General features: G+C 37.6%; 1 protein-coding gene across 1 annotated transcript in view; it reads left to right on the top strand.

The window, feature by feature from the left end:
• Window positions 1–23,320, top strand: part of MAN1A1 (mannosidase alpha class 1A member 1) — a 155,456-nt gene that overhangs the window by 47,361 nt on the left and 84,775 nt on the right. Inside the window, exons 3-4 of the mRNA XM_075087529.1 lie at window positions 3,547–3,662; window positions 14,803–14,883. Coding sequence (XP_074943630.1) covers window positions 3,547–3,662; window positions 14,803–14,883 — 197 coding nt within the window. The remainder of the gene's footprint in view (window positions 1–3,546; window positions 3,663–14,802; window positions 14,884–23,320) is intronic.

Genomic DNA, 23,320 nt, shown 5'->3' with positions numbered 1-23,320 from the left:
GTTTAAATGAACCCACTGTGTACTGCCCAGGGGTGATCTAGACTCCTCTGCGCTTTCTATCACACTATACTGAAATGCTGGGTAATCGGCCATCTTCATTAATCATCCACAAATCTTATTAGCAGTAGGTTACTTTTATTTTCTTCCAGATCGTTGCTAAAGATTTCAAATGTTAAACTGGAAAAGAAGCTTTGTAGATGCTGCTAGGTAGTTCACTCGAAGTTTTGTGTTGACTGATCTCTTTTGCTTTCCCTTCAGTTAACTGGCTTGTAGGCCATGTAAAAATTGTTCTCTATTAATCACTTGCATGGAATAAATTATGGTAGTAGTAAAGAGGAGAGAGAACAGCAGAAGCAGGTTTAACAAAGGAAGTAAAATGGAACATATACGAATACTTGGTCTGGAGCTTTTGGTAGAGACTAATAATGTTTCACTTTGGAAGGCTTGTACACCTGGTTATCTCTTTTATCATCAAAATGACTCACTTCAATGTTATCATTTTATGATCAATTCATATTGATCAATTTGTTTTATGAATTTCAAGTCAATTTTCTCTACCCTGAGTATACTATTTTTTTGTGTGTGTTATCTGAAAATATATCTAATTACCTGAGGCGTATGAATTTGCTTCAGGTATTATTTGTGACATCCTCCTTCGGCCTAGGAAAACTATGAAACTCTACCATGGTGACTGCAACTTTACTGGTGCTTTTTGTAACCCAGTGTTCACTGTTAAACAAATTTATAGCAGCACTGTAGGTGTATAACAACACAGTCCTCCCGTCCAAATATTCTGTGTCATATGAGTGTGTGTTGTAATTGCCTAACAATAATCTTTGCCTCTTGTAGACCATGACTGCTGTGTAATTCCTTGGGAACGCTGTGTAGAAGCTAACATGAATGATAACCGTATTTAATAATGTATGTGGTGTGCTTTGAGAAGCATAGCATATATAGGCTTGGAAATATTTGGTCTTATTCCATAATAAGCAATGTTCATTTTACTTCTTTGCATTCCTTTCCCCCCTTCCCTTGTTTGTCTGACTGGTTATAAATGAGCTGTTCAGCTACACAATTTCCTTAACACTCTTTTAAATTTGGATTATCCTGTTGGCTAACTTCGTGTAAACTGCAGTTGTTCACAAGTCATAATTCTGGCCCCTAAAGTGACACATTGAAAATGCAGTCTGTGTTCTTTTATCTTTTATCAAGAATTTTGAAGTATAACTGATATAAATTTGGCTATTTAGTTGTCACATTAATTGCTTTATTCTGTTTTCTGGAGCCTTCAGAATAATAGCAAAAGTTGTTTCGAATAAAGTACAATCTACTTGAAATTCTCCCATCTCCTTCTGTCTTCTTTTGACGGGAGTCTCCTGTCAAAGGGACAAACTTCTGTCCATTTCTCCTCCCTGTGGGGAGAGGTCTATGCTGTAAGCACACTGTACAAGCCAGGTTTGGAGTGGGGGGACAGAAGTCATAAGAAGTGGGTGAGTCCAAGGGTAATTTCTCAATAAGGTATAATTCTCCTCTTTTTCTTCTGACTCAGTAGTGAGTTGCAGCTCACATATTAAACCTTAAAATTGAAAGCTCAGTTGAAAGTTTAGGTGGTGTTAGGTGTATCACAAGAGGATTATCACAAAGAATGTTATTGCGCGGTGAGTCTGTCGCAATCTGCTCAAGGAAATCAGGTTATAGATGATTCTTCTGTAAGTAGAGCTCATTTGTAAAAGTTCACCAGGAGCAAATTTTGTTGTACAGAGTTACTAAACGTCTCCAGAGCCTTTGTAGTAACATTCTTGAGCACGTGTCCTCCAGCAGTTTTCCACAATAGGTCTCAGTTTCTCATGAGCTCAGGAAAAATACAAGTCATTTAGCTAAGTGTAAAGGAATGCTTTTGCTTTGATATGAGAGAAGGGCAGCCAAATAAGCTCTTGGGAAGATATGATGTCCTTCTTACCAAAGTATGCTGCAGTTTTATTAGTGGAATATCTGAGGGAAAACATAGATTACTTCCTTCAGAGTAGGAAAGGAATGTTCCAAAAAGGATGATACAAGCAATTAGCAGCTGCTAAAACAGAGAGAGCACCTGGTTCTCTTCAATGTACCAAGTACCTGTTATAATAATCTCAAGTATTATTTTGTTTAAGATGATACAAATGGAAAATTATTTTCTACCTGGAAGGTTAAGTTTAAAGTGTTGTCAGTTATATGGAGGTCTCCAATCACTCCTCCATTTTATGAGGAAGCAGAAAACCTTGATGGTAGTAAACACAAGAGTTGACTGAAATAGTCGATTTCCTACTTCAATATGAATAATTCAATTCTGATACTTGATAAGTCTAGAAAGCTAAGTTTACTTTTTCATCAGATATTTCGGAGGCAAGATGGTAATCCTGTAAAGTCAGTTGTAGCTACTGTCTTGTTATTATTCACCCAGTGCACTTGATTTCCTGAATGAATAGTCAACTAGCCACCCCAGTCACTAGCCCTGCTGGGGGGGAGAGAGATTAGACCTAATGAATTCCACTGTTCCTTGCAACCTAGATTATTCTGCAATTCTAAATGTTTACTTCTGTATCTAGGGTCTTCTCTAAAGAATGTCTTAACTGTAGTTTGCATTCATAATGCAGATTTCGTTACATACAAACAGTGTTTTAAAAAGGTCATTGTAAATTTGAAGGAAGCATGGGAAAGTCATTTGAGTGGCTTTATTTTCTCCCCAACCTTCCACATAACCCCTTCAGTACGTTAACCCTTCAGTACGTTAACCCTTCAGTACAGTATCATGAACAATTAATCCATGCCAAAATGAACATACTGATGATATTTCATCTTGAAATGTTAGGTGAAGGTTAGTAAACTGACCCTTTCCTGTCTCCATAACAGAGGCAGAAGGATGCCGCTTCTGCGAACAACCCAAACTTGCTCTGAAAACCCATGTCTGGCAGTTTGTCTTGAGCTGAGAGATTCAGATATGTGCAAGTTTGCCTTTGCGCCCCCAGTGCTATCTTGCGCTGGTTACATGGTGATGCACAGTATCAGATAGTTGTTTTTCAGAGAGGGTACTTCTTAAAGGGCTTGCTTAACTGAAATGTGATCACTATTTATCAGCTTCTTAAAGCTTTATATGTATTATTGAGTATAAAAACAAAAAAGCAAATTATTTTTTTTCACTCCAACTGGAAGAAACAGTCATTTCTCCTTTTAATGAGATTTATTGTCTTCTACAAACTACATTTTACAGAGAACTGTTCCATCAGTGTTTAAAAATGCAAAATCATGGCTGAAAATGCAGTGCGTCAGAACAGCTCTTCAAAACTTCATTAGTGTGAGAAATATTTAAATATTATGATGCTGTGTTGTGGCATGGGAATGAAAGTTGAGGCTGTGAATTACTAGTTGCCCACTTGAATGTTTATATGCCCAATTTTTAATTGGATTAATTGAAACTGGATTTTGAAATTAGCATTAATTTAAATTAATTAAATCTAACTGAAAAGCCTTCTGTTGCAAAGTAAATCACTGGCTCTTCATGTATTTCAGGTAATATTCAAGGAGCAACAATAGTGGATGCCCTTGATACACTATACATCATGGAAATGAAAGAGGAATTCAAGGAAGCCAAGGAGTGGGTTGAAAAAAACTTAGATTTCAATGTGGTAAGTAGTGTTGCTGATTAACGTTTAATGCTCTTTTGTCTCCAGGGGCCAACCGAGGACTGGGTTCTAATATTGCAAGCATGATACAAGGCTACAGAATGTAGATCATTGATAGATAAAACAAGGCGGCAGGAAGCAGAAACATAATAAACTTACTGCTCTGGTTATATGCAGTTTTTCAATCTGAGAGATTAAGGTAGATGGGAAGCAACGAGCTGGACTGAAGGAAGGAAAAAGGAATAGAGTATTTACCGTTGTAAACAACAAACTTTTAAGCCCTTTTGGATAGAACAATCGAGACACTTTAAGCATTAACTTTTTAGTTATGTAAACATTTTCGCTTTATGAAATCTTCCACAAATTAGACTTCCATTTAAAGAAAGCAACATGCCATACGTAGCATTTAAGTTTCTCTATGTATCTTAGTAAAGTTGAATCCCATGAGTTAGCTGAACTGTTGGCACAAACTGAGCTGCTTTAGTCTTACAAGGCACCAGGTCATCACAACTGCATATACAAATCATCCTATTAACTGGTAAATATGCAGCTGAGAGCAAAGTTAATTATTACAGTTTTTATTCTAGAAAGGCTCTGAACAGGCAAGAACCTCTGTAAAACTTCAAGTAGATTGAGAAGTCCTGGTTTTGGTCCTTTTTTTTTGTTTTGTTTTGTGGGCCAGAGTATGTATTGTGATTGCTAAGCAGAGAGACCTAATGTAGTACCTCTGTTGACTGGCATAGTAAAGTAGGAAAGCATTGTAGGCATGGTACACCGAGTACTTAAAAGCTCTTGTAGTTGATGTGCGTAATGGCAGAAACACTTTCTGAAAACAAAATACTCTTTCTAGTATGTTATGCAAAAGTCAGGATTAATTAACTTCTCTTACATGCTTGAGAATTAATTATCATTTTAAGAAAGAGGAGTTAATAAGAGTGGATATTATATAGTTTACATAAGCAGCAATTTAGTGTGCATTTATGTTTACATTAATAATGTGAATACAGGGTATTAAACTGTGCTTCCGAGTAGTGTCAGATGTCTCAATGACATGATAACTTTATCTTGTGCCTGAGATTTTTTTTTTTCCTAAAGGAATTTTTGTACTATTAAATTCCTCTCTTCTTAGCTTAGCATTATTAGGATGTTTAAAAATGTAGGAACAAAACATCATAGAAAATATAAACTCCGCTTTGAAGGAAGAGCGGAGCTGCATTTGAAGTAACATCATAAAGCACTGTAGAGTGATATACATTAACACTAAAATCTTTGGTTTTGCATACATCTTACTATATTTTGTACTGGAAACTTCTAGTAGGTGTTGCCTAAAATTTCAGCTCCTCTTGTTATTTTATGTATTTTTTAAATTATGCAGCACTTATTTTTCCTCAGAAATGCTTAAAAGCTCTGAAGTCTCTCAAAATGTCTGAAATTTTAAGTATTGCGTTTCTTGGTCAATGCAGCAATCCAGCAGGTTTACCAAAACTACTTTACAGATAATAACGATATGCGTCACGAACAATATCTTGTTCGACACCTCACAAAATTATTTTCATAATACTTCATAATCATATAGAATTTAATTTTTCCTTGGCAGCAGTAATGAGTAGATGAATTTTCCCAAAGTGGAACACCGAAATGAAAATAAATAACCGCAGCACCAACTTTAATAATTGACATCAGTTTGTTTAATGGCTAATTGTTTGAAGCTACTCAACTTGCACTCTTGTTGAGTTTTCCACTTTATATATAAAGTTCTAGTTTCAAATGCTGCTTTGTATTTGTGTCTTACAGTTTAAAGTTGGAAATTACTTAAAACAAGGAACAGCAGGGCCTTCTTATATTTAAGCATTTATCATGTATCAGGCACTACTTGACATTTTCTGCATTAATGTTTTGTATACTCTTACTTGCTCCTGTTTTAGTAACCTTTCTCCCACAAAAGTAATTTAGTTATTTCTGTGTTATTTCTTGTGAGTAGAATAAAACGTGTGTGTTTGATGTTTCTGTCATTTCCTGGGCAGTGGCTGCTTAATCAGCTTTTGGGGAAGCATGTTTGGCCTTTATTTGTATAAATAGGATTAGTTTTTCTCTCCATTTAATCTTAGAACGCTTAGAATCTTAGAACGCATAGGTTTTTAATCTTAAATTTTCTTTAAGATGTTCTTTACAAAAATAGCTGTGACTATTCTGTGGCAGAATCTTTTTTCTGTTATATTCTACGTCAATGCAGCTGGATAAAGCAAGTTTTCCTCCCTAGAAGTTTGTAATATGTCAGATACTCATTGTATGTGTTGAACTATTTGGCCAGCACTCGATCGTTCTATTCACCTGATCATAAGAGTTTCCAAATGTCACTTTGTGAAGTATGTGCTAGTTTATCCACATAAAGGGATTTATGGAATAAAGATGACTTAATGGGAAATGGCATCACCTCTTCACCTGTTAGATTTCAGTCCCTCAATTCAATGAATTAGTTGTCAGGGTTACTCTTGTTTTACCGTTCTGAAGAAAGCAAACTGTTCTGATTTCAAAAGAAAATTCTAGATAAGTAAACTCCACCTTTCTCAGCAAACTTGTGAATTTTGGTAACCTTGTGAGTGGATCTGTTTGGAAGCTTCCCCTTTTGGAGGATACCGTGTTTGCACTATTTTCATTGGAGCTAGAGCAGGTAGCCCTGTGGTTTTATAACTGAGATATCCACATGGCAATGCTTGGAGGTTTTTCTCTCATAACTGCTGAAATTCCTCGTATTGGATACCTTGCTGAAGTTTCAGCCAAACTGAGTAGTCCTTCAGGAATTAAGTTGCATTTTCTGATTCTGTCAATATTTTAAGAGATTTAAACATACTCGTACCTTTGGAAAGAGTTGACATTTAGCAGTGGCTAAATCCATGGCCTTTGCATCATGGATGTGTGCACTTTTTCCATTAAATCATTTCATCTCTGTGGGGGTGTATCTTTGCTCTTCAGTTAATGTAGCTGAGGGTTTGGTCTGACCTCCCTACGCATGCTGCTGCCTACATACCCTTTTCATAGTGCTCATGCATGGCCCTGGCCAAGGCTGCACTGGGCTGGGTTGTGTATCAACATGTTGGAACAGAGGAAAAAGGAGCCAGTCTCTCTCAAGATCACTAGGGAGCTTGGCTGTTTCCTAGTTACAACTGCGCACTGCTGTGTGCTTCTGTTTTTATTTTTTCATTATTTGCTTTAGGACCTTCACACACACAGAGCATTTATAGCTTTCTGAAAGAGTTTCTGTACCACCACACAGCTTCTGCTTCATGCTGGGGAGGAAAAAGCTGTCAGTCCCTGCAGTGCAAGGGGTGAACCACCATGAATCCATACTTGGGAAGGGAGATTAGAAGAGGGATCTGAAAGAGATGGATGAAAGGGTCAGGAGACAGGGAGCAGTGGTGCAGGAGCTGAGCCACTTGGCACAGCAGTGAAGGGTTGGGAGATGTTAAGTACTGGAATTGATGGCACTTTGCTTCTACACCCGGACACACCCCAACTTCTTTAGGATGAGAGACTAACTGATCCATCCCCCTCTTCTTCAGCCCTGCTAAACTCCTCCCCCACAAAAGGACAGTCTTGTCCATACTGCATACTGAGAACAGCCCTTGGCCTGCACGTTGTCCTAAAGCGTGCCTGGACATTGGCTGGGAAAGCAGGGGCCTAAACCAGACCAGAAGGTGCTGACAATTAAATAGTATGTGGGACAGTGCTTGAATTCGTGCCCTGATCAGCCCTCTGATGTGGGTGTAGTCAGGCATGACCAGAATAGGAACAAGGTATGGAGCAGGAAGCCATGTGCTTGTTTGGAGAAAAGGAAAATTATTTCTTCTACCGGAAGATTTCTCAAAAGTGAATTTGGATTCAAACTAAAATAACCTTTCTGTTGGTTATTAGTGGTTATTGCTTTGTTTGCCTCATCCCTCTCTATTTTTGGTCATAGAATCATTAAGGTTGGAAAAGACCTCTAGGATCATCAAGTCCAACTGTCAAAATGGAGGATGGCGGGAAGTTATGATTGCTCAGTCACATGAAACTGGCAGTGCTCTGTGCAGTAGCTCTATCTGTGTGGATATAATTTAGTTGACTTCAGTTGACATTTTGTGCTAGCACTGACTCATCGTGCATTATCCGTCTCATCAGAGATACCTTCCCTTGCTAACTGCACAGGATGGATCAACCTAGGAAAGGGTTGATGTTGTGCTGTGGGGAAAGTATGAAGAATGTTTCATTATTTGCTCTCGAAGGTAGGTACTAAATTAGTTGAAGAACTGCATAAAGAGAAAGAAATGAGTAAAAAAGCAAGGATATGTTCAGTCTTGTGTCCTGCCAGCACTCTTAAGCAAAGCTGTTTACAGAGGTCAGTAAGTCACTGTATCTGGTTTTATAAGCCACCCTGAAGCTTGAAGGCTTACTTACCAGTTCTGATTTTTGTCTTTGTACTTAGCTTTGCAAGTTTGAGTATATTATAAAGAAGCTTTGTGTGCAGCTTCATGCAGTGTGTAAGTTTTGCATGTAATATGTCTACTGTTTCAGGAACTAGAGAAGAGTGGCAAAAGTTTATTTCTATTGCCATGTATACATTTTCCAAGATTTTCGCTTTTCCAAGACCCCAGAATAGCAAATATTATTTGGATCTAATGCTTCCAGCATTTATCTTTAGCTCTAATCTATCTGTGGTGTGGCAGTCAGTAACCACGACAGACTTATAGAATTGAGATTGTTTATTTCAAACTTCAGCATTTATGAATTTAAATCCTACTACTCTCAAACTGTAGGTATTGTGATTGACTTGTAATTGTATTTAACAGCCCATAACCTAACGTTCTGGCTTGGAGGCAGATGGTTTTTTGGCACTTTATTCTTGGTGATTTTTTCTCTTTAAGTGAGAAAATCAGAAAATTTCCCAATAAAACAATTTGCAACAGGATGACTTTCCTACTAAAAAAAAGAAAGCATGTGGGAGGTGTGAGTAAATGGGCTTCAAGTAAATGTATAATGGGTCTGTGAGGAAGCTTAAGCCAGCAGTTGAAAATGGTTCTTTAGTTTGCGGGACTATTTGTTTACTAGTTTGCCACATAACTTGTTAGTACACTCTAAATGCCAGACTTCAAAGTGTCTTGATTTTGTTTTGATTATGAATAAGAAATTATTCTGATGGGCTAAAAGGATACCCTGCAAATTTATTATTAAATGCAGTTCTTTTACTGCTAGAGTTAGTTAATGCCTTCAGTAACACTTTGTGTTTGTGCCCACTTATGATCTTAGTTTGCCTTGTGGGGACTTCAGCAAGGTTAAACAGCATGTTATGCAATAACCAGGCTTCGACACTTCCAATAAAAAGGTTGCTAAAATTGTTTCCCTTGTTTATGGGACCTGAGTATTTTAGCAAGCTGCCACTAAATTTCAGTGGTGGAATACGAATGAAACTTCTTTCCCCACAATTGCAAGTAATTAAAATGTTAAGTACAGTAGCTTAAAGTAAGCTGTTGTGAAGTACTCTTCGTGTCTCTATCATACTTCCTGGACTACTTGAAAATGCTAAGATTTGTTGTTGTTCCCAACCTTTGTGCGTCAACGGGGGGGATAGTATTATTTAATAGTAATAATAATTAAATACCTCTCATTTCACTTGAAATGTCTAGAATTGTAGTCTAGAATTATATATATTAGTCAGCATTGTTCAGTGTAGGGTCCCTGGCATTCTCATGCGCAGTTTGTTAACCTGCAGGATATGAGCTGTTTGTAATGGTACAGTATAGTATGTGGGCGTGGGGGGAGTAATTGTATCCCTTGTACATAGAAGCAATAGCTAGAAATGTACATAGAGGCAATAGCTAGAAACGCAGATGAGGTGACTGAAGTTTTATTACACTCTTGATGGGACAAGAACAGGAGAACCAAAGGACAGAAAGTTTTGTAACAAATGTGTGCAATAAAGAAGACAAATTATTTGGTAGGATTTGTGGCCTTTTTTGGATCTTTATAAAAACTAAGAGAGTAAGCTTTTCATCAAATATAAATTAAGGTGACTTGATTATTGCGAATACATTCATGCACATAAAAATCACACAGTATTTTGTCCAATTGAATTATGAATGGCAGAGCAAGTACCAGTGCTGATGAGTGCCAGGTGCAAGCTGATACTAGATAAATAAAGTTGGGTTGTATTTCAAATGTTGTGTTTATAAGTGAGGGTGACTTCCCATAGAAAACATAGGTGGAAATTGTTTTGGCCTTGGTCTACAAATTTGTGGAGAGGAAGACTTTCAAGAAAGAGGTGTGTTAAGGAAATGACCAGAAGGATGGGAGTACTCATTTTTGGGAAGCTGGAGGAGTCCAATAGAGGAAGGGCTTCAGAGAGCCCAGCTGACAGTAGTTTTGTTGTCTGAACAGTGCTTTTCAACATTAAATTCAACCACAGCTGGTTGCAGCTTCAGCAGTTTACCAGTTGTAGACTTAATCCTCTGGTTTACAGAAGGGTGAGGGAAGTGAAGTGTTGAGGTGCAGCAGAGATCAGATTGGCCCTGTCATACGTTTGCAAATAAAATACAAATGCAGAGTGACACAAACTAGCTGATGTAATTCTTGGCAATTTTTTTCCCCCTGTTTGGTAATATTTGTTGTTTTTTGAAGATGGGTCTTCATAAGGTATAGTCAGCCTCCCTTTCTTTAAAAGGAGTTGGTTTAATAGATTTACTAGTTAAACCTGTCATGTTCTGCAGCTTCTTGAGTGCTTCTGAGCTATGGTTCTTCTCTTGCTTAAAAACCCTTATTTTAGCATTTTTCCTTGTTGAGACAAAATGTGGTAACTCTCAGCTGTTTCATCCTTTGGTTGTGGAGACTTGCTTATTTACATAGCCCAAGTTTGAGAAAAAGCAGTCTCCACCACATGTGAATAGGTTCACTTTGATGTTATGTGTCCAGCCACCAATGTAAAGGATGTTACATCCCTTTGTCAAAATAGTTTTGTCTTTAGAAGCTAATCAAGGAAACAAGATGAAATTCCATAAAGTAGTTGTGATTTTGCTCTTACACAATGTAATTGATACATATATTGCTTTTGGTTTTCTATTTCTCTAAGTACAGTGAGCAATAGTCAGAATTCCTCTGGATTTCATATAGTGCTGGGACTATCCCATTTATGATTCACTTATCAGAAGATCAAATACTGAAGGATAAATTATTAATCGAATGTAAGATGAAAGACCAAATTACTCATATACTTCAATTAACTTAAAGCCCGGGAAGTAAAACAAAAATACATTGTTCCCAATATACATATCACTTTCCCAAGCATCTATATACTTTCAGAATCCTTTATAAAAGAGAGGCCTCCAAAGTTAGCAGCCAGAGCAAGATGATATTGTACAGGAACAATAAGAGTTTAGCACAGACATGTACTGACAAAGGTGTTTCAGATACCGTTGTACACAGCACATGGCCATGCAGTCTAATTGGGATACTAATGAAAAGACTGTAAAATTAGAGATTATATCTCTCTGGTTGGTCAGGGTCATCTTATATACTTGGGATTTTACAAAAGGAACATCGTACTCATTTTACGGTAAGTATGTCCAGTCACTTCTTACAGAAGTTCCATTAGATATAATGGAATTAATTTAACCACTTCTCAGACCTGCTATGTAATGATGCAATGATGGTTTGAAAGAGGCTAAACTTGAAATAAAAAGTAAAGTAAAATAATTCTGGCCTCTTCATTTGGTGAAGTAGAAACTTTGGGAAGTGCAGATAAAGGTTTTTCGTATATATTCTGACAGTTAAGTGGATCATAAGGCATTTGTGTACAGCTGGATCTGAATGAAAAATGAAAAGTAATATTGCTTACTTAGGATTTGACTGCTGAGTAGAAATATACAGGCTTATTTGTGCAAACTGTGTGGGTATGATGATTAAAAATATGAAGAGAGGCTAATGATCAGGGTGTAGCATTTTAAATGTGTAACACAAAAAATTTAAAAAATCAAACCAGAAAGAAGGGTAAAGTTGGTGTGGCAGAAACCTGCTACTTTTAGGGCAAGTTCACTTTTCTTGACAGACTGCTTCTTCACACTAAGTTTCCACGTAGAGGTGAATGTTTCTTTGACATGAAATTATAAAATGTCTTTAACTCTTTTGCAAATTGCTATAATTCCTACGCTTTCTGAGAAAGCTACTAGCCTGGTATAATGAGTTTAAGAATAACTATGTATTAAACATACATCTACCATTAATGAAATGTCTATCCATTTCATTAATTGCATCTTCTTAAGTGGCTTCTCTAAAGATTTTAGTAAGAGACAAGGATTTTGAACAAAGGTTCAGAGATGTATGCAGGTGAAGTATGGGAAACCTGATGACATTAAAACAATGGTTGGCTTCAACAAATGTCCTGAAAGATCACCACTTCAGCAAACATTCAGGATTACAGTGCAATTAACCTTTGTGGTTCGACAGTAAAATCTTTATTCACATTACTTCGAAATCTTCTTTTTGTCTATAACTGAATTCCAGAAGCAGATGTCAGTGCATACATATTGAGCTTTTGTTAAAGGGCCTTTGCATTCCTTCTAAGATAGCAATGGTTTGAGAGTTAAGTGGCCATATTAAATCCAGAAGGGCAAAATGTAAGGTTCTGGAGACAAAATATTCGGCCTATATGTCACTCAATTTACTTCAAGCAATTAAAAATCAAAAAGTTATTTAATTCAATCCTTACAGGAAACACAAGTGTCTGGGATATCTGATTAACTCATTTCCTTGTCTAATATCTACCTCTTTTCAGCTTCAGCTTTCCCACATCAAAGAAAAGTTCCTGGCATGTGCTGAGGCTCAGGATTTGAAAGAGAATGAACCTGAACTTCTGAAGAAGCTTCTCAAGTAAAATACTATTGTAGGAGTTTCAGCTAGCTCAAGTTCTAGGGAAGAGAAGCTGCCCCTATCACTCCTTTAATCATAATTTCTTAGATTAGCCTTTCATAAGTCAGATTAGTTCTCTACAAGCTCTTTTATGCATTGGATTTAGTGAAGGTAGACTTTATTTAATGTAGAGTTCTCACTTAGGTAGTCTGCTTAGCAGCTGAATGGCTGTGTAGTCTAGTTAGTTCATGCTTCTGGAGGATTTAAATGTTCTTACATCCATGTCCCCAGGTTTACCGTATATCATGATATAATAAAAAGAAATTAAAAAGAAATGCACAGAAATGGCACTAAAGTTGAAGTGAATACCTGTTTCCAGTTAGTTCATTCTCCTCCTTGCTGGATTCAGTGAGACGATGACTGAACACTTGAAAGCAGAAATATCAGATTAATTTTGGAAAGAGAAATTAAGCCTGTCTTTTTTTTTTTTCCTTCTTCTTTTTGTAGTTTCTTTCAGAAAGAATAAGAGGAGACCAGTATTGCCAGTATTGGAAGAGCAGTGAGTGAAGAGGAACTGCAGAATTTTAGTACACTTAAAATAAACTTGGAAAAATGTTATGTTCTGAGCAGTGCAAGACAGCAAGATAACTTTTTCAGTTTGCAGTCTTAACACGTGATGCCAAGTCTGAGTTTTCAGTAGGCAAATGTGTGCGATGGCTTTACTTTGCCCCTTTGAATTGTGCTCATGTGTATAAAGAACTACCCAGGCACACATATGTAGTATATATTAATTATATATTAATTAGAGCAATTCTGTGGATGAAATTATAGTCTCCATTTTTACAGGGGGAGGTGCGGGATAGATTTTAGAGAAAAGGTAAATGCCTGAGGGTAAGTGGACAAGCATTGTAGAAAATCAGTGAGTGTTTTTTGAAGTCTGTGCCTTTACAACTGATAAAACACTGAACAACTCTCCACAGTGTGTCTAGATACATTTCCTGAATCAGAGTGCTTTGCAAACAGAAAAGCATGAAATAATATTTCTAATAAGTAACCTCGTGATGTTTTCTTCTGCAAAGGCAGTTTACTAGAGTTTAAAATACATAGAAAGCAGGGAGCAACTTCTACCCTCCTACGTAAACTGACATCTGAATATTTAAACTGGAAAAGTACAAAAACTAGCTGAGTGAGAAAAGCCTGCAAGCCCTTTGGAAGAAAGTCACGCAGGTCCATCATGCATTGATTTATACGGAATGTAGCTATAGTGTATGTCAACAACTAGAAAATGACTCAATAGAAGCAAGAGCAACTCAGGAGTTACAAAAGTCAAACTCCTTATTTACATGCCTGAAAGTTTAGAAGATTGACTGCTGGGTACCATTTTTCTACAGGAATACAGAAATATAAAAAATAGTATTACATTAAAAAGTGAAAATTAAGAAGCTTCAGAAGATCAGCTTTTCGACTGAATGCCTCTTGAGTGGACTGGGTGTTGTCTGTTTGGGTAAAATTGGAATTGACTTGGTAAAGAGCAAGAGAAGGTAGTGATTATGAGACTCAAATTCTTCGGTTAGGTTTGATTTTAAAAAGGCAGACAAGAATGTTCTTTGAGTTTTGAAATAGGTAATGGCTGTATCTGTACTGCTCAGTACAACAAACCTACTCTCTATCACTGGTAAAGACCAGGCCAGCTTGGGAAGGGCTGTCAGTGTAATAGTGAAAGTTCATCTGCGTCCTAGTGAATACATACTGTGATTACATTTTTATCATGAACATCTAATTGACTCATTCCAATGTTACCTCCTAATTTACAATAACCTGCATTTAAACTTGAGGTATTCTGATGAAGAGCTTCTTAAAAGGTGTCTGAGAAACGGTGGTGTGAGGTGAGGCAGTGCAGGACAGAGGATCTGAGAGCACGTTTTGTGTGTGAGCACAAAATAATCTGCAGGGAGGTACTTAAGAGATGTGGATTTAGAGAATGTCCAGGTGGAAGAGATGAAAAGTTAAACAGAACGAAGATAATGGAGAGGATATTTTGTTGACGTGAGGAGGAGGAGATACTTTATAATGCCTGAAGTTCACTTATGTTGGCTTTCCCTGCATTTTCTGTGTTTTGCCATTTACAGCTTTTATAGCTTAATACCTGCATGTGTACGTATATACTTAAAAAAAAAACAAACAAACACACAAAACACCAAACAACCCAAAACAAAAAAAAGAACAGAGAATTATCAGGGAATAAAACTATGTTTGTTTATTTCAACAGAATGCTGAAATTTCGGTATTTGAAGTGAACATTCGTTTTGTTGGTGGATTACTTTCAGCTTACTATCTTTCAGGAGAAGAGGTAAGATACTTCCACATAGTCTATCTGAAATAACATCTAGATAAGTAGTTAACTTTTAATTTAATAATTTTTATCAGAATTAAACTTGTTTAGGACTTTGAAAATGGCTTGTACAGCAGAGACCTGTGCAGTGGATTTTCTTGCTTCTACTACTGTTGCTTTGTGTAAGTCTTAGTGTTAAATGAATTGGTTTTTTCCTAAGTTGATACCATACCCAGTACCTTCTTATTGGGCTTCATGCTGGAGTGTGTAATTACGGAGTTCCTGTGCCGTGGTAGTGGTAGACTTGGTGCATCAGGTACCTGCTTCACAAATTGGTTTGGAGCGTATTCTTTAACTCCTCTAAACTGTACTTCTGTTGGCCTTCCTGAAACTGAAGCTTCAACTCACATGGAAAAGACATGTTAGGAACAAAACAATAACCGTGAACCCATACATGCAAATGTCTTCAAAGCGTTAATATCCCATTAAGCTCTGTTGCCTGGCATGGTTTCTGGAGAGGATGAAGAAGCAGTTTCATCTAAGAGCTTTGATTAATGCAATTATTTCCATAATCTATTTAGAGAAGGCTATACTAAGTCACAGGTACTGTTATATTTTAAATTTTTAGCTTGGCACTTGGAAAGTCTTTAACCTTACTAATTTAAATTCTTGTTCCTGTCTCTGGATTATAGTAGTATTTTATTGTAGAATTAACACAAGTTAATACTCTTTAACCATAGGGTGAATTTATCATTGGAGTTCTTTAAATCCAAAGCAATTACTGGTGGAAGCTCTACAACACCCTAAAGGTGTATAGTTCTCTTTCATATGTAAATTTCCCAAATACTGGATAAAGCTATGTTTTGAACATGTCACTTTAATGTAAATTCTATGGTGTGCATGTTGGTTTTTGTTAAAATTGATCATTATGTTAAAGCTGTCTTAGCAGGTATGATTGGGTCATGTACCTGACAAAGCAGTTATAAGGAGAGACAATGTTTCTCTGACACTTTATGTCTTAGGTAGACTTACCTATTTATTTCCCATGGTCCTGTCCTGAGTGTAGGTGGCATTGAAAAGGCATGAATGTTTAAAAATATACAGTTTTTTGTATTTTAACTGTCTTATAATTTTCTGGGGAAAAAAAAATGCACTTAGACCCATTTCAAATTCACACTTAACAGTAATGAAAAGAATCCAGAGGTACTTGGCAGCTGGCTTCTTTATCTTTATTAAATATTGTTTTACTTAATGTTTCATCTCCAACTCTTGAAGGACTTGCCCTCCTACAGTAACTCAGCAACCAGAAATAAGTATATCTAAGAATGAATAGAACTGAAAGCGCTTCCTTTTGCGATTAGATAGTTGTATCTTTCACTGCAGATCTACTTCTCGCAATCAAAAATTAACTTTTAACCTGTTGCTACATTTTAATTAACCTGGTTCTGACAGAAGCAGAGGATGCTTCTTGGCAGTCAACAAGCTGGTAGAGGACTGCACATGAGCCTTTACATCAAGTGGCAGTTGTCTGCCAAGAAATGCCTGCACCATTTGTCATGAGCACCGTTGATTTCATATATATGTTGATGGTTTGTATCTTGTGTCTGTTAATGTGCAGGCTCACTTTCAATCAGTGCGTATAGTTTCTCCTAAATAATACATTGCTTCTCAACCATTCCTTCACCTTTAGATATGCAGTTTTACCACCACCTTTTGGACTAGATTGATAGCAACACTGGTGTTCAATAAAAAATCTCTTGCACAAACGAAATGAGGAAATATTTCAAACAAAAGAAACTGTTTCACACAGCATATAATTAGGTGGAACTCTTTGTAGTGGAATATTGGTGATGCTGGATGCTAATGTCCATTCTAAAAACTGAATGGACTCATTAATGAAAGTAAAGTGGGCCCCTAAACACAAAGATGATGTGTGTGTGATTGCGGAGGGTTCTGAGCTCTTGCAGGCTGGGAAAGTCACTGTCCATGCTTGCCACTGGTTTTCATGCTCTTTGATAGACATCTACTGTCCAAGACAGAGTGGTGTTCCTAAACTAACAGTTGTCCTGGTGGCTTAGAGAGTGCAACTCAGGATGCTCTGCCTTTATCAGACCTGGGGAAACATCCTGATTGTCTCCTAAATCGAAGACGCTGAAGCAATAGCCAGCTGTTGCCTATGGGAGGAGCAGGGTGCGTTCCAGTGTTGTCTGTCCTTCATTGGTGCTGCTGACAGGCATGGAAAAGACTGAGGTACCCAGAGGCTTGCAGCCACCATAGAAAAATGTATCTTTAATCATCATTTAGTCTGTTATATTAGTGGGCATTCTTAAGGAGGTGGAACAACCTATATGCAGGCTGTTTGGAAGATTAAACTTTCTCAGTTAAAAGCTCATTTTATTCTTTATCAGATTAACTGTTTAAAAAAATCTTATATTTGCTGTACACACTTATCAATATCCTAACTAAAGGAAGCTATGTTTCAGTAAAAGGAGTGATGGAAATAATTATTGTTTGTACTTCTGAATTACATTTCCATGGGTAATGATCCAAAGCTGCAACATATTGTATGTTCCATAATCATTTGTAAGTCTAAATAATCATGATTAAAGAATATTCTATCATACTGAGTAATTCCTAAAACATCCTGCTCACATAATAGTTCATTTAGATAAAGGCATTGATGTGAATAATTTTTAAAATGAAGAAATTTAATACTTTGCCTTTTGATAACTGTGTGTGGTGCTTACTTGCAAATAGAGCTTTGAGATGCATTATATTAAACTTCCTGGAATTTCTGCCTTACTAGAATTAATATGAAATGCCTAAAAGTGCTAGAACAGTGTCATACGCTTTAAGTCACTTATTTTATGATTGCTATTTAAACCCAAGCTAGAAAGAATTCTAGTCAAATATCAAACTTGATTTGTAAAACAGCTACAAATACCAGAAAATTTGATTTCAAGGTAAGTTACTTTTTAAGGACTGATTATTTTTTTTTTTTTTTCCTTTGAAGTCCCTCATAGTAATATTACATGTGAATGCTTCCCTGGTATTTTTCCATGAATCAGTGGCTATAAGGGATTATTAAAAATAAACCTGGCTCGTTTAAGGCAGTGCTAGTATTGATGTTTTGTTTGTTTATTTGTATGGAAGCATCTGGATGAGCCTGTACTATGGTAAGTTTAAACCACAGGAACAGGACAGATTCATTTGCAAGCTTTCTTGATTGTTTTGTTTAAATTAAACCTGAATTCATTAGTAGAGATGTGATTCCTCTTCTAAGCAACTTGGTATGTGACATTTTTGGGGTTTTGTACCAGTAAATAAGATGTCTAGTAAGGGAGAGATTTGTTTTACAAATGCTTTGTGGTACTTACCAGAATTTTACGTCAGACTGGTATACCAAGAGTCAGCAGTATTGCATGCAATAAAATTCCCTGTTCTGCAGACCCAGATATTTTTTCCCCTCTTTCTTAACGCACATTTCTAAATGTAGTCATATAAGGAGATAATTTAACTTTTGGAGGAGGCCAACACTGTGTCCGCTAATGGCAGCTTTCTTGGAATTCATGGAGATGACAAACATTATTTCTGAGCCCTGTAATCTTCACTGTTGGGAATGACACTGATACTGCAAGTCACGGTGTCCTGGTTCAGTCCCAGCCAGCAACTCAGCCCCACACAGCCGCTTGCTCACACCTGCCCGGTGGGATGGGGGAGAGAATCAGAAGGGTAAAAGTGAGGAAACTTGTGAGTTGAGATACAGACAGTTCAACAGGTAAGCAAAACAGTAATAGTAATAATAATAAGGAAATAATAATAATAAGGAAAAGCAAAAGCTGTGTGCGCAAGCAAAACAAAACAAGGAATTCATTCACTCCTTCCCATGGGCAGGCAGGTGTTCAGCCATCTCCAGGAAAGCTGGGCTCCATCACGCATAATGGTTACTTGGGAAGACAAACACCATCACTCCAAACGTCCCCCTCTACCTTCTTCCTCCCCCAGCTTTATATGCTGAGCATGATGTCACATGGTGTGGGATGTCCCTTTGGTCAGTTGGGGCCAGCTGTCCCGGCTGTGCCCCCTCCCTGCTTCTTGTGCATCTGGCAGAGCTTGGGGAGCTGAAAGAGTCCTTGGTATAGACACCGCTTAGGGACACTTAGCCGATACTTAACAGCAACTAAAACATCTATGCGCCATCAGCACTATTGTCATACCAAACCCAAAACACACTATACCAGCTATAGTGAAGAAAATTAACTCTATCCCAGCCAAAATTGGGATATGGCACTGCTTATAGAGAATACACAAGCCTAAAGACTGATCTGACTGGCCCTTCTGGTTTGCTGATAGCTGGTTCTTAACAGCTATTGCTAAAGCTGTGTAATGAGGGGACTGTTTTAGCTGAAGGATGGTTCAACAGTCAGGGAATATATTGCATAGGCAGAAATAGAAGGAGCTTTTAATAATTGCTGTTTGATTGAAATGCAAAAAAAGTAAATCCAAAATACTCTGAAGTGAATAAGGAGAATGTGAGTTTCAGATCCAACTGGTAAGTTCCCAGATGCCTTTGAAGCTTTTCCATTTTTTGAATGGGATGAGTATTTTTTTTCCCCTGAGTTAAAATATTTTGGATTCAGCAGCTGTTATTCCTGCATAATATAACCTTATCTTTTCTAGGACTAAAGATAGTTATCTTCACTGGTGGAAAACAAAATAAAGCTGATAATGATGTTTATATTGCCATTTCTCTCCATGGCATGAAGCAGAAATATGACAGGTTTTTGGGTTTGGGTTTGGTTTTGTTTTGATTTGGTTTTAGCTCTGGCAGTATATCCTGTTTGAAGGAATACAAATTTATCCTGATCAGGACGAAGGAATAAAAAAAACCCAACAAACTGTTCTTCATGATGATAAATGTTGGACTTTCTGAGTTTCATCTATTACTCTCTACCAACTGTTAATTAGAAGTAAAAGAAAAAAAAAAAGAAGAAAAAACAGTGATGACTTATCACGTAATTAGTTTATCTCTGCATTTAGAATAGGAGTTACAGTGCCACTATTCAACCTCACTTAACGATCTTGGCCTCCTATCTGACTTCAGACCTATCATTGCCCACTTAAAACAACCATCCATCAGTGATGGTAGTGCTGTCTTATTAATGAGGAGCAGGCATGAAATAATGATGCAGATGCTATTGATCTAGAACTGCCTTTGCCAGGCTGACCGCAAAACATTGGTGACTTCATATAGTGCTAAGACATTCTCCAGAATTTAGCTGTAGATGTTTTCATCTGTCTCCCCCTCTTGTAGAGGTCTCCCTTCACAGAGAATATTTAAAAGCCGTATATATAAAAAATATTCATCATTTAGCAATCTTGAATAGTAGGAGGATGAAGTGTGTCACCTATACAAAGGTATTTGCCTATTTATGCAAATCAGGAATTGAAGTTCCAGTGTAGATGCCTTGGGGATGTTATCTCACCAAGTGTGAGAATTGACCGCATGTTTTATCTCACACTTCCTTTCACTTAACTTGACACTAATTAACAAGAGGACTTCTCCTTTTATGTCTTGGAAGCTTGATTTCTAATGCTGTTTGAAACGCCAGGCATACTGTATCAGCTTGATTGCTTCTGTGTGAATGCCACATAACTCCTTAAGCATCTTCACAGCCTGGCAGTAGAATTCCCTATTTGTTAGCAACTAGAAGACTGCAATTGCCTGTAGTTTTCTGCAGCCCTGTTTTCACATTTGGATCCTGTTTGCCACCTACCATCCATCTGCTGTCACTTTAAGTGATGCATCAGTACTTCAGTGGTGTCATGTTTTAGTTCCTTTAGAGCTCTGAAATGGTCTTGACTATTTGTTTCACTTTTGTCAATTTATGATTGTTTTAACTTCCATATTACATAGAATCGTGGACTCATTCAGCTTGGAAGGGACCTCAAGAGGTCATCTAGTGCAGCCTCCGTATTGGGGCAGTGCATTAGGCTTGTCCTTTTTTGAATTTCCTTGCATGAGAACCTGCCTAGACTAGACTAGACTATTTGGGGGGAATTTAGTGTTTCTGCAGTGGCTTTGTTTCATGAACTGTGCTCTTTTACACAGACATCTCTTAATTGTTCCTCCTGGCTCTCTAGGAGGCCTCAAGCTTCTCTTTTTATCTTTAACTTTAAAACTTGTTCTTCAAAAATCAGTTTTAGTCTGACTTAATAGTTTTTCATTTAACTTGTCAGATATCAGTTTCTGTATTCCTTAATCGGACTTAATATACTTTTGCTTTTAATTACTATCTTCAGTGTCACACCAGAAGAAAATAGAAGTCACTTGAGACTTTTGATTTGAGAATCTTGTGACTCTGAACCTCATCTTTTATCCTCCAAGTCATCCCCGAGCATTTTACCCATTTGGCTGTTCCTTTCTAAGTTCATTTCAGCTGGTCGTCTTGATCCTCTTTCCAAACTTAAACATTACCAAAGTGAACCTTTTGTTTATAACAATGTATTGAATTGGAGCATGTGGCCACTGTTAGACAGTGATATGTCAAACTAAGCCAAGAGCTACCTTTTCTCTTATAGGCTCTGAGTTTCTTCAAGAAGCTGTCATTACAGTATATAAAAGCATGGCTTATATCTGCTCTGATGTAGCACTTAACAGCCTACTTAGGGGCAGAGAAGGATTTAAAGTCTCCTCTGTTTCCCACAATTACAGTCCGTCAGTATTTCAGTCTCTTCACCACCTTTAATAGATCTAACGCTGTCCTCTTTCTGTGCTAGCTGCATCAAAATGTACTACAGAATCCCTGTGGATTCACATTCTGAAGATAACCTTGACTCCTAAGATTTTCTTTCATGTAGACTGTTCTTTTGCTGTTCCAAGCAGACTGCCCTTCAGTCTTCTCTTTCTGTCTCTTAAGTTCCTGCAGTGCAATTATACTGTCGCTGTTGATGATATCCATCTCTGTTAAGCAGATTCCCTATACTCCAAAAGCTTCCTCATTCCTAATACTTCTGTCCCCTTTCTACCAATGCTACTTGCTCAGCTGCTCAGTGCAACTCTGCCTCTCAAGCTAGCCCCACAGATAATGCTACGGAAATTTCAAAGAATGGTAATAGAGATGCTGATTTCCAGTCTTGCACTTAATTCAAACTTTTTCTTGGTTTTCCATCTGATCTGTTCTGGTTTTGGCTGGGATAGCGTTAATTTTCTTCCTAGTAGCTGATATAGTGCTGTACTTTGGGTTTAGGAGGAGAATAATGTTGATAACGTACTGATGTTGTAGTTGTTGCTAAGTAGTGGTTATGCTAAGTCAAGGACTTTTCAGCTTCCCATCTTCTGCCAGTGAGGAGGTGCACAAGAAGCTGGGAGGGGGCACAGCCAGGACAGCTGACCCAAACTAGCCAAAGGGCTATCCCACACCGTGTGATGTCATGCTCAGTATATAAACTAGGGGAAAGCTGGCCAGGGGGCTGCTGCTCAGGGACTGGCTGGGCATTGGTCAGAGGGTGGTGAGCAATTGCGTCATGCATCACTTGCTTTGTATATTCTTGATGATGATGATTATTATTAAATTATTAAACTGTTCTTAACTCACAGGGGTGGTTTTGGGTTTTGTTGTTTTGGGTTTTTTTTTTTTTCCCCCTTTTACCCTTCTGGTTCTCTCCCCATCCCACCGGGAGCGGGGAGTGAGCAAGTGGTTGTGTGGGGCTCAGTGGCCAGCTGGGATTAAATCACATCATCTTCCCTCTCTGCTTTGGAGTTACTGATACTGTGTGTACATACCGCGGCTGGGAACTCATACTCAGCTCTAGGGTACCTGAAGCCTTGTGGAGCCTCTGCCACCTGTACACCAGGCATGTAATCAACTGCCATCACCAACAATTTTTGTGGCTCATAATAAAGACCCTCAGGCTACTCTACTAATGGAAAGTGAAAATAGTGGCAATTTACATTCATTCAGTGAATTGCTGTCTGCTGGAGTTCAGCAGTGGGTATGTTCCTATTTCAGATGTCTGTCATCAGCATGAATATCCACAGCAGGGGGACAGAGCAGCTATGGTGATAGCCTGCTGCAGCTGCCATAACTAAGTGTACTATGAAGCAAGGAGCTGAAGCCCTGATTTTGGTCTGAGAAACATGAGTTTAGAACTCTGACCTCTATATAACCATGTTCTTCACTTCTAGTGGTTTCCATTTTGCAGCTTGTTTGGTGAGTTTTTTCAAAACAATAACAAAAATTGGTTTGTCCCATGGCAAACTTATTTGACATGTTTTTGCATTCATGCATTGACTTTACAAATAACTGAACAGAAATGCTTTATTGCTCATTACATTAAACAAAAATCCCATCTTACATCCAGACTACTATAGTCTGATAGTAAAGCTGGTAAAGTGTTAGAAAGGAGAATGGATGATAATGAGAGCTAAGTAATATCTGTTTGGGATTGTAAC

The sequence above is a fragment of the Phalacrocorax aristotelis genome, chromosome 3 (assembly GCF_949628215.1).
Source record: "Phalacrocorax aristotelis chromosome 3, bGulAri2.1, whole genome shotgun sequence".
NCBI lineage: Eukaryota > Metazoa > Chordata > Aves > Suliformes > Phalacrocoracidae > Phalacrocorax > Phalacrocorax aristotelis.
This window is presented reverse-complemented; position numbering and strand designations above follow the sequence as displayed.